Genomic DNA, 12,205 nt, shown 5'->3' on the forward strand with positions numbered 1-12,205 from the left:
AGATGCATACAATCAAAGAGTTACAATGATTCCAGCATGAACACAACTTGAAAATAAGGTATGAAATATTGGTCTACTTTTGTGCAGTACTAATCAAGATTATGAGCTAAATGCAAAACACTTTCAAAAACTCAAACAAAATGGCATCACATAAAATCTCCCGAGTAATTGATCCTATTTCTACCTGTAAAAATGCAAAACATGTATCATGTAATATGATCCTATTCCTACCTGTAGAAAAGCAATACATGTATCATGTAATATAATCCTAGTTCTACCTGTAGAAAAGCAATACATGTATCATGTAATATGATCCTAGTCCTACCTGTAGAAAAGCAATACATGTATTTCATGTAATATGATCCTAGTCCTACCTGTAGAAAAGCAATAAATGTATCATGTAATATGATCCTAGTCCTACCTGTAGAAAAGCAAAACATGTATCGCATGTAATATGATCCTAGTCCTACCTGTAGAAAAGCAATACATGTATCATGTAATATAATCCTAGTTCTACCTGTAGAAAAGCAATACATGTATTTGATGTAATATGATTCTAGTCCTACCTGTAGAAAAGCAATACATGTATCATGTAATATGATCCTAGTCCTACCTGTAGAAAAGCAATACATGTATTTCATGTAATATGATCCTAGTCCTACCTGTAGAAAAGCAATAAATGTATCATGTAATATGATCCTAGTCCTACCTGTAGAAAAGCAAAACATGTATCGCATGTAATATGATCCTAGTCCTACCTGTAGAAAAGCAATACATGTATCATGTAATATAATCCTAGTTCTACCTGTAGAAAAGCAATACATGTATTTGATGTAATATGATTCTAGTCCTACCTGTAGAAAAGCAATACATGTATCATGTAATATGATCCTAGTCCTACCTGTAGAAAAGCAATAAATGTATCATGTAATATGATCCTAGTCCTACCTGTAGAAAAGCAAAACATGTATCGCATGTAATATGATCCTAGTCCTACCTGTAGAAAAGCAAAACATGTATCATGTAATATGATCCTATTCCTACCTGTAGAAAAGCAATACATGTATTTCATAATCAGTTAACATAAGGCAATTTAAAAAAACTTTCACAACGGTGCAAGACGTTTTTAAAATTCAAAATGTAAAACTATATACATACTTCAGTATTTATCATTCAGCACAATTCAATACTTACTGCTGTGATATAAGCTGGATCAAAATTAAGATAGGGTGACACAAGACCTGGAGCTGGGACTGTGGGTGTTGCTGTAAAAAAATCAAACATAATTTATGAATCACATGAATGTATTTACTTTCATGGGTTTGTAATACATGGCATTTTCAAAGATACTTAGAAAAGTGAATTTGGAAAGATGTCCTACTGTTTGTAATACATGGCATTTTCAATGATACTTGGATAAGTGAATTTGGAATGGAGTCCTACTGTTTGTAATAAATGTCATTTTCAAAGATACTTAGATATGTGAATTTGGAATGGGGTGCTACTGTGAAACCTACATACATGAATTTGGAATGGGGTCGTACTGTTTACAATCAAGGATAAGAGAAAAAGGAGATGAATGGAAGTAGCTTATACAAAACTAATGCTAACAAAAAAAACATGTATCATGGCGCCAGCTGCAGTAAACTGTCAGTCACCTAAAACTGGATTGATAACATCCCTCTTGATGCTATCAATGCAAATGCATCTAAAACCAAAGAGATATCAAACCTCCATTGCACTAACAATGCACATGCATTTGCTTAAATGAATGCCAAGTTTGACCGATATACCCGGAATGCCCATAAAAATGAACACATTTGAAAAGTCTAGGAACAAAAGTCCCTCGAAGGGACTAATGCTGTATTGGCGGAAGAGAAGATCCTGGAATTCCCAACTAACCACTTTGAGTTGAATGAAATCAATGCCAGAGAAAAAATAAAATCAGGATTTGGAGGAAAAAACCAAGATCAGTGTTTGTGACTGTATACATGTATTTACAAATAATTTATGAAGTGACATCTCCAATGTCTTATGCTATTTACTTAATGTAAAAAGGTATGTTACGGCCATACCGTTTTTCCATTTTCATCTAATAAGCTGATATTTATTGTTAATTCAATTAACACACTATATATTAGTGCTTGGCTGAGATCATTGGTCCTAAAAGTGTTACATACATGCCAAAATTGAACATATGCAAACAACATTTATTATGCACTGGTTGCATACCCTTGAGCTTATGTTTAATGAATATTTATAAAACTGATGTCGGAGATTGATATTTTGACTTAAACATGACAAGAAAAACAACAAATTTGAAAAAACTGCGCTTATAACTTTGCAACTTTTTTTTGCACAAAATTACAAGTGGATTTAAGCACAAACAATCATGATAATACCTAATATTTCATTTCACAGCATTTTTAATGAAGCTTTCTGCGCAACTTGACATATAAAGAACATATGTAACTGACACTGTTATCTGTGGAATATTGACAAGATTAATTTTTTCATCTTTAACAATCCTGAAAACATTATTTAATCTGATCTGTGCTATCTGCAAGCATTAAGTGATCTGTGCTATCTGCAAGCATAAAGTGATCTGTGCTATCTGCAAGCATTAAGTGATCTGTGCTATCTGCAAGCATTAAGTGGTCATCTATACACATGTGAAACATTAATATTATATATTAACCGGATTTTGTTTAAAAGCTACATTTGTTACATATAACTTGGACACCAAATCCTAGCTAAGATGCCAAATGATCTATAAATATTCAAATAAATTAAAACAAAACATTACATGTGATGTTGGAAAATCAATAACTTCAGAAAAAATGAAATAGGAGCAAAATAAATAAATGGGTGGAAAGAAAATATATATTTATGTCAAACTGTTTTGTATATAATGAGAAACAAAAGACAATGAATTTTCGCGTGTTAGTTATTGGCATTACCTAAAACAATGGTCCAGAAGATATAGTTAAAACAGCATAGTACTTGATGCATGTATAAAAATTTTGCTGCATCAAGAACAAATACTAAAGCCATTACTAAATCCTAAGTTAAACAGCTCTTAAAATGGAAAACAGCAACATGGTATGTTGGTCATGAAAAGCAGCCAGCCATAGACCCACCATTTCTATAGATTCAACCAAGCCAGCATAAATCTACAGTGAAAGAACATCCCTTCTTCAGAAACACCAATTCTAACATTAAAATTACTTCAACCAATTATCTAATTTAACTGTTACCTCTGATGAAACCTCTGCTACCTGACCAAAACTGGGGCTCCTCTAATTGTAGTCATATTTGGTTCCAATATAACAACTTCAAAACTCCAGAATGAACAAAGTGCAAGTGCTTGTAGTCAAATGGCAATATCTATTCGTTTTAATGATGTAAGGTAGTTTCATTTGTTGCAGTCGTGATGTTTAGAGAACTATTTAAGTACCACAATAAAAGGTCCCCATTTGAACCGATGGAATCTGCAATAATGTTGCGCACATGAAATTCAGTGCCTTTAAATTAAGATGTGTAATTTCAAAATATGAACCTTTTTTTATGGGGTATGTCTGTGCAATAAAAAGGTTTTAGCATGTTTTATTATCTCAAGGCTATTATTTTCTTCCTGGTGTCGTTTTTGTAATTATACAATACAATAAATAGTACACAGTTTGGTGGACACGAGTTATATGCATGACTAATATTTCCGGGTCTTAAACTTTGCAAAATTTTAAAGGCATGTTTTTCAGACATTTGATTATATGTTGTTTTGTCAATAATAAGTTCATAATAATGTATTTTGTTGTTCTTAACATTGCTAAAATTACAAGCTGCTTTAAGAAACATGATGCAACAAAATGGCCATATAAACAGCCGAAAGTTTTTATTTATTTTGTTCTCATCAACGGATGCAAAAGTTATGATACAGTCAAACCAACTTATCTCAGCCTCAGTTATCTCGAGAACCCTTGTATGTCAAGCGTTTTGGTTCTGGCACTCTGTTTTTGCTGATGGTCATTGATCAAAGTCGCAAGGGATATGGGAATATAACTATGAATAGAATAAGTCAGCTTCTTTCAGAATTTCATGTCGAGACAGTTAACTTTAAAGACTTTAAACACATTTTACAGTTTTGTCTGTACATGAATAGCGACAGCCTAATTTTTTTTCAGTACACAGGCAAATTATATCAGTAAAAACCTGATACTAGTGTAAAGGAACCTCTGATGATCAACAAAAGCAACTGATTTTCACATACAATTTTGGTCAGTGCTACTAGTTAAAGCAAACATTAACAAAACAAAATACTTTTTTAAAAAAAGTAGCCCTATATGTACATGTACTTAAATTGGCCTAGATTTTGGTCAGCATGAGAAACCTACTGAGGCTACCAAAAGGGTGGGGCTATTTAAAGGGAAATAAAAACTTTTAACCACTGACATTGGTACAGAAACACAAGTGTTGTAAAAATGTGTGACTTGTTACTTAATCTCCTTTAAAAGACATCCAATCTTTTCTTTCTGCAACCTGGCATGACTGTCATTAGTTTTATTGTGCATTAGAAAAGCCTTTTGTTTTTAGAAGCAAAAATCCTCATTTTTGGTACTTCAAATGCAGTAGTGCATCATGCACTTACATCAATATAAGGCTGAAAAGTAAATTAGTTTTCAATAGTTTCATCTAAATGTTCCGTATCCATAGTTTATAGTGTTTTTATTTTTTGACAAGAAGAAGCATGTACTTTGTCTTGTGAGATAAATATACATCATTTCTGGCTGGCATCCTCTAACAGCACTGTATAATTCTATTTCGAGCAATTAAATTATTATTTCTTCTTTACACTTGATATTGTTTTTAATTCTATTTGTGTGAGTATAACTACTTGTAATCATGTAATGCAAATCTGATGTAAAAAGAAAAACATTGTAGTATAGCCTGTGACCTGTAAGCCACAATGTATTATATTTTTCACAAGTTTGTGAACAGCATCAATTTTTCTTTGAAATCACATTTTACTGCATATAAAGAATGCAAAGCATGATCATTTCAGTTATGGGAATAGTGTTCAAATGCAATTCATTTTTATTCAATTTATATTCGAATTGTAGCTATTGCAATGTTGTTACAATTTTTAAAAAGGGGAAATTTTGTGGAAATTGGAGTCTGGCACATCTGTCGTTGTTGTAGGGTTTAACGCCATTTTTCAGCACATGATAGGCTATGCATGGCGGCCAGTATTAATGGTGGAGGAAGAACCTGGGAAAACCCCGGAAAAAACCACCGACCCATGAGAAGCTACTGGCAAGCTTTCTCACATACCCACATTATGGCATATCTGTCAACTTTTCACAAGTGAAGTAGGGAGAATAACAAATAAAATAGTGAGATTTGGACCTAAAATGTTGAGGTTTTTATGCAGCATTTTTTAAGCACCAGATTTAAAAAATATTGACCGATCTTCCAGGTTCAATAAGGGTGAAATTCTCAAAGGATGCACCAGGGGAACATGAAAATGCATTTATTTGCTAGTGTCTGATTTTGATTCCACCAGGATAAAAACAGCACAGTAAGTATATTAATTACATATCAATTTGTTGAAGAGTGTTGATATGGGCTGCCAAGTGTGAGATATTCCTAAAACTTTGCTTACTCGTTTCGATGTCAACCAACATCAGAACACGTTATACAAGCCCGCTATTTGGGTAGTAAGATATAGCACTAAAACAAAAATAGCATGTGTTATGTCTTGCATTGTAGGACAAACAGATAGGATGCTAGATGTAGGTCCGACAAGCAAGTCAGTTATAGTTTGTATTCTCTGGAATAAACATGTGTTTGTAGAAACAGGTCTTTTTCTCTCTCATTGCAAAACCCAAACATTAGACACCTCAACATACATGTCCAAATATTAATATATAAAAAAAATTAGCAAGGGGAAACTCGGACTACACGGTATATTTTTATTTAAATTAAATGTCACGTACATTTCATGGTTATGGTTGATAGGATGGATGGAATAATTAGTTTACGTAATGCTTATCATATCTTCCATATTAACATATTTTGCTTTAAACATGAAAAATAAGCGCGAGCTATATACGTGATACTTGACATTGCGTAAGAATGCCTGGAGCATTCTGACCTTCATGTTAAGTACTGTTGAATTTGGATCAATATACGTTTATCAGCTTGATGCCCTGAGACTATTGTTCACCTGGTACATCAACATTTGTTGTAACCGAAGGTGGTGCCGGCGGTGGCGCAAAAGAGCTGAAAAATCCTCTTCTCTTGTTTGTTTGATCCATTCTATGTACTTTGAAATTTATCACACGCACATGGACTAAAACAGAACTGAAACAAACCTACAAGTGCAAAGTATCTCCGAATAATACCCTTAGACTGGGACACTAACGTACTGAGTGGTAATAGAAATGAATCCCATGTTAATCTAAAATGCCGTCAAAGATGAACACATGGTGAAATATAGGATATGCAACAAATAAACACGCAATTGATCTCAGATTTGCCTCATTACCCACTGTCACCCCCCCCCAAAAAAAACAACAAAACAAAAAAACAAACACACAAACAAACTTAATATAATGTTCATATTTTATTTTAAATCAATACCAAGAATGCCTAAATCTGTCTTGTATCACCACCAAAAATAAGAGATTAATAAAAATGCTCTAAAATAGATTGGGACTCTATTTGTGGGTACCGATTTCGAAGTAATAATTGTAACCCTAGTTCATCTGGATAAAAAAAAAAAAAAACAGGCTGGTTAAGACCAGACTGATTCAGAAAATATTATTAACTTTAGTCTTAGACTTAAATGTGACTTTTATTTCAGCTACAATATATATCTCATTATTTCCCATGAATGTAGAGCAGTTAAAAAATGCATTTAAAGAAATAAAACACAGAATTATACACCAGATAATTAATTCTTTTGTATGCAGATCAAACAAAATAATTTAAAATAGTACAATTACTTACATGCAAAAATAAAGGGCCCAAGGTGTAACATTTTCACACACACACACATGTTGTTAATGCTTATGTTAGTTTTATGGAGAATTTATCTGTATCCTGTATATTGTAGTATGTACTAATAATTTTAAACTTGATTCCTGTCAAATTTATAGTTTGACTAAATATAGAATCATGCATATATATTTTTGTTAATCTTGGGGACCTCAGTAATTACATGTCTTAATTATAATAAAGAAAATAATAACATAATAAAATGGTATTATCTCTGTTGGTAACTGAAAATAAATTTACTCATATTTGCTAAATTTTCTTTCCCTGGATTCATAATGTAGCATTTAATATGATGTAAATTAATAACAATAATTAACTGAATTGCCTGATGCTGATTTATTTAAACTTATTTCTTCATTTGATCTGCAATCAGTAAATAAATAAATAAATAAATAAATAAATAAATAAATAAATAAAATTATTTAATTGCAATCAGTGAGATCATCTTAACATGAATTTGCATAAATCTTTTTGACTATTGATTTTATAATGAAAGTACTTTTGTTGAAATTTTCAAATTCACCATTTTAAAACGCAAAATATAATGCAAACTTTAAACACGTTGTGATCCTTGTTTACATGGAATTATTATTGTATTATGTGTGTGTTATTCTCATTATTCCCGCTATGAAAACAAAGTCATATGGACAGCGATCTTTTGCATATCAGGGCCCAGCAACGTGGAATGAATTGCCCACTGAACCTAGACACAAAGACACAGCGATCACATTCAAGAGTGCTCTCAAAACTCACTTATTTCAACTGCAAAAACAAACTTAAAGACCTAATAATGTTTCATATCTTAAATATTCACAGCATGTTTTTTTCTTTCTTCTAATTTCATGGTGTTTGTTTTTGTAATCATATCATTATATATGTTTTTTATCTTATAGGTGTTGTCTAATGTTGTAAAGCGCTTAGAGCGTCTAAAGATTAGGTACTATACAAAGTCCTCATTATTACTATTATTATAATGAAATATCTATTCAGAAATCAAGCTTTTGAAACATTTTTTTTTTTCTCTCTTTCTATTTTCTTCTTCTTTTAATATCTATTTGGGTTCAGCTGAATCTTTGCATATAGACATTTACACCACCAATCTCTGAGTGATGTGTGCTTGTAATGTCAGGTGCTAATGGTGATTACAGTGTTTCAATGCAGCGAAGTGCAGGCTCAATTGCAAATTCCAGTCAAAATTTTGTCTCATAGAAATATTTGAGTATACTCCAAATGAAAATAAATGCAGCAATCAGGTCACAATCAATAGTTCTAGTTGGGTACCCAATATTTCTAGTCTATTTTTAGAACATTTTTTTCTCTCTCATTTTGGTGGTGATAGAAGAGTTTGATTTATGCATTGTTTGAAACGGATTAAAGGTAACACTGGACAACAAATTTTTACAAAAGTCATGTTACTGAAATAAAATTAGTCAATTCTTATCAATTTTTATGTGCTGAACACGAATATGACAGTCAAATTGCAAAATTGGCTCTAGTTTTTTTGTAATCTGCAAGAAATTAATGTTTACATAACGAAATGCATTCCAATAGTAAAAGGTCAACTGTAATAGCCTACCTATAAAAAATCAAGTCATTGACTACATCTTAGATTTCTTCGCCTGTCTCTTGTACAGCTGTTCGGGAGCATCTCTGAGGAGTGTCCAGCAGTAGTCAGCCAGCATTGTAGTGGACCATTTTCCCTGGTATCTTTGTTCCATTGTTGCGATATCTTGATGAAAACGTTCGCCGTGTTCATCACTAACAATACCACAGTTGCTAGGAAAGAAATCCAAATGGGAATGAAGGAAGTGAATCTTTAGAGACATATTACAGCCAAGTTTCTTATACTTCATCAACATGTCTTCTACTAGTTCCTTATAGTTTTCTGCCCTAACATTTCCGAGGAAGTTTGTAGAAACTAGGCGAAAAGCATTCCATGCTTGTTTCGCGTCACCTTCCAGCAAGTTGTTGAACCGGTCATCTTTGAAAAGCTCTCGAATCTGAGGACCCACAAAAACTCCCTCTTTAATCTTTGCTTCGCTGAGTCGAGGGAATTTTTCATGCAGGTATCGGAATGCTGGCAAAGTCCGGTCAATGGCTTTCACGAAGTTCTTCATCAAACCTAGTTTGATGTGAAGGGGTGGTAGCAAGATTTTCTGAGCCTCAACCAGAGCTGGGTGTTGGATATTCTTCTCTCCAATGGCTACATTCTGCCTGTGAGTCCATTCTTTCCTCATGTAGTGCATTTCCCTTACTCGGCTATCCCACTCGCATAAGAAACACATGTATTTTGTATATCCTTGCTGCAGTCCCATTAAAAGGGCAACTACCTTCAAATCACCACAGAGGTACCAGCTGTACTTGTTATACTCAATGGAATTCAGTAGCTGCCTTAAGTTATCGTATGTCTCTTTCATGTGGACAGCATACGCTACTGGAATAGATGGAAGAATGTTTCCATTGTGCAAAAGCACAGCCTTGAGACTCAGTTTCGAAGAGTCCACAAATAGTCTCCATTCTTGTGGGTCATGAGTGATTTTTAAAGCATTCATGAGGCCCTCAATATCGGAACAGAATATCAGATTACTTTCCTTTCTGAAGAAAGGCTCCAATTGCTGGTGGCGCTTTCGATATGCAGTAATTGTGACATCTTCTTCTAGAAGATTCCATTGTTGGAGTCTTGATCCTAGCAATTCTGCCTTGTTCTTTGATAAGTCCAAATCACGAATCAGGTCATTTAGTTCTTCCTGTGTTATTCTGTGTGGGGTTGATGATGCACCACAGTGAAAATCTGGATCACTGCATGCTGATGGACCAGGAGAAGAACAGGTCGACTCACCTTTGTCTTCGTCAGATGAATCAAGAGAATATTCTGCTGGAGGTTCTGGAATAGGAAGTCCCTCACCATGTGGAACTGGTCTCAATGCAGACGGAATGTTTGGGTAGACTATTCTCGACTTCTTTCGCTTCGTTATTCCGCCGGAAAGAGGAGGAACCAAGCAGAAGTAACAGTCATTTAGGTGGTTGCTTGGCTCTCTCCACACCATTGGGACTGCAAACGGCATTGATGACCTTTTGCAATTCAACCACTGAAAGCTGTGTTGTACATGTAGCACAGCATATATGCGGAGCCCAAGGCTTGTCTTGGTCACCAACCTTGCATCCGAAGTAAAGATGATATGCCTTCTTCACTTGAGAATTGATACTTTTCTTCTGGTTGGCAAATGTCACTTCCCCACAAATATAGCAAAAATTGTCCGCGGTATTAACACACTTTCGAGGCATTACTGTTCTTTATTGTACGTAAATGGATAAAATAATAAGTTTTATGTAACAGTAGCTTGAACTGTCTCGCACAACGTCTAAAATATTTTAAATGCTGAACCTATCTGATTGGGCTTTATATAGTACACTGCTTACGTCAGCTTCAGCAGCCGCCTGGCATTAGTATAATAGGCCTACACATGTATAGTACACTGCTGACGTCAACTTACTTCAGCAGCCGCATGGCATTAGTATTGCATTGCATCAGAAAATGATGCAATCAACTGTGGATGATGTGAGCATGATGGTATTATGCAATGTTACATCATTATTCCGGATGTTGCTGCAGTCCTACTGGAGAAATTTACACAGTGAAACATAGAAAATGAGGTATATGAATATCTTCAAAACGAGAGCCAATACAAATTTTTCACGGTTATATTCGTGTTCGGCACACCAAAATACTACAGATTAGGGCCTTTTCAAGTCAGTAATGATTTCACTGTTGACCAGTGTAATTGTTTATTCTTGAAAATGTAAGCTCAGGGTGTGGTTGGCCAATGTATTTCGGCGACAGTGCACAGTGTGTAACAAGTCCTTGATCTGGAAGTGAAATCTGTGTTCTGTTTACATGCTGCTCTGTTTACAGTATAGCCTCAAAAACATGCAGGTCAACCTTTGACAAGAACTTCACCGTGAAGTCATCTTTAAGATATTTTAGATTAACATATGATTTGTATTGATTGTCACACAGTGGAAAGGTCATTACTGATAAACAGATATAGAGAATGTATAGTAAAATTAATTGTGTTCTTTGTCCTGCAGAATAAATATTCTCCGAAATCTTCGGCAAATTTATTCGGACTATTTCGGCTATTACTGCGAGATAGATTCGAGAATTTACCCTCGAAGTGGCGAATGATTTCGGGACATGATCCTTAAAATTGACCGAGAAGTTACGAATGGAAACCACATGGCAAATGAGTGAGGTTGACTCGACATATTTCCGAGTGTAAGGTTATCCTTTGTATATTAACAGTTACGAGTTTTATGTTTGTAATTTGTAATGCTGTAGTGTTTGTAAATGCGTGTCGTGTTTGAGATGGAGTTAAGAGTTTCCGCAAACACGAGTAATGCTTTGTAACGTGATTTTTAAGTGTAACGAAATTAAAACTTTCAAGCAATGTCTTTCCTTTTAGCTCAGTAAAAAGAAAAGTATATATAGATATAGTATGCATCTGAATCATTATAAAGTCATGGCAATTACAAAATTATTACCTTGGGAGGGGGATTTCATAGTCGTGCAATGTAAGACATCGACACTGATATGTTTTCGGGTCGAGGTCTTACTGCTAATATAACTGCACTTGTGGTGCATGTTTTGATGTCGATTAACATCCTAACGAGAAGTCAGATTTTCAGGAATATCTCACACCTTTCAGCCCATGTTGTAACTTTTCTACAAATCTAAATCATAATGTTTTAGCCAGACTCTACTTACTCTTTTTTCTAATAAATTCAAATTCTTACACAAGCAAATGGACATGTTTTCAAGTTCTGTTGGTTTTCATTTCAATGGCTTTGAATGTGATGGAAGCAGGGAATGCCGAAATTGGTTTATAGGATCTTGAACAAAACGAAGCTATCTAAACACTTTCTTCAGTATTAATATATTTTTATTAGTTTTGTTAAAGAAACATACTTTAGACTTAATCTGATTTTGGCATTCCTGGCTCCCTTCTCTCTCAAGGACCCCCATCTTGTTTCAGCAGTTAAATATAACCAAGCACACCACTGATCAGAAGAGTGTAATAGGGACGGTGCAGTATGGAAGGTACAAAAAACATCTGCTTGCCAGCCTTCTGCTCCTAAATTTTTTTAAGTA

At 34.2% G+C, this 12,205-nt stretch overlaps 2 protein-coding genes across 2 annotated transcripts in view; one reads left to right on the plus strand and one right to left on the minus strand.

The window, feature by feature from the left end:
* Window positions 1-6,379, minus strand: part of LOC149802418 (mitochondrial import inner membrane translocase subunit Tim23-like) — a 43,506-nt gene extending 37,127 nt beyond the window's left edge. The window contains exons 1-2 of the mRNA XM_089951625.1: window positions 6,224-6,379; window positions 1,195-1,265 (exon numbers count right to left, since the gene is read on the minus strand). Of these exons, the coding sequence (XP_089807751.1) occupies window positions 1,195-1,265; window positions 6,224-6,314 (162 nt within the window). The 5' untranslated portion in view covers window positions 6,315-6,379. The remainder of the gene's footprint in view (window positions 1-1,194; window positions 1,266-6,223) is intronic.
* A 4,874-nt stretch (window positions 6,380-11,253) lies between these two features.
* LOC149802419 (uncharacterized) overlaps window positions 11,254-12,205 on the plus strand; it is a 50,478-nt gene continuing 49,526 nt past the window's right edge. The window contains exon 1 of the mRNA XM_089951626.1: window positions 11,254-11,332. The gene's annotated coding sequence lies outside the window, so the exon portion shown is untranslated. The remainder of the gene's footprint in view (window positions 11,333-12,205) is intronic.

The sequence above is a fragment of the Sinohyriopsis cumingii genome, chromosome 3, assembly GCF_028554795.1.
Source record: "Sinohyriopsis cumingii isolate HCF-2022 chromosome 3, ASM2855479v2, whole genome shotgun sequence".
Taxonomy (NCBI): Eukaryota; Metazoa; Mollusca; class Bivalvia; order Unionida; family Unionidae; genus Sinohyriopsis; species Sinohyriopsis cumingii.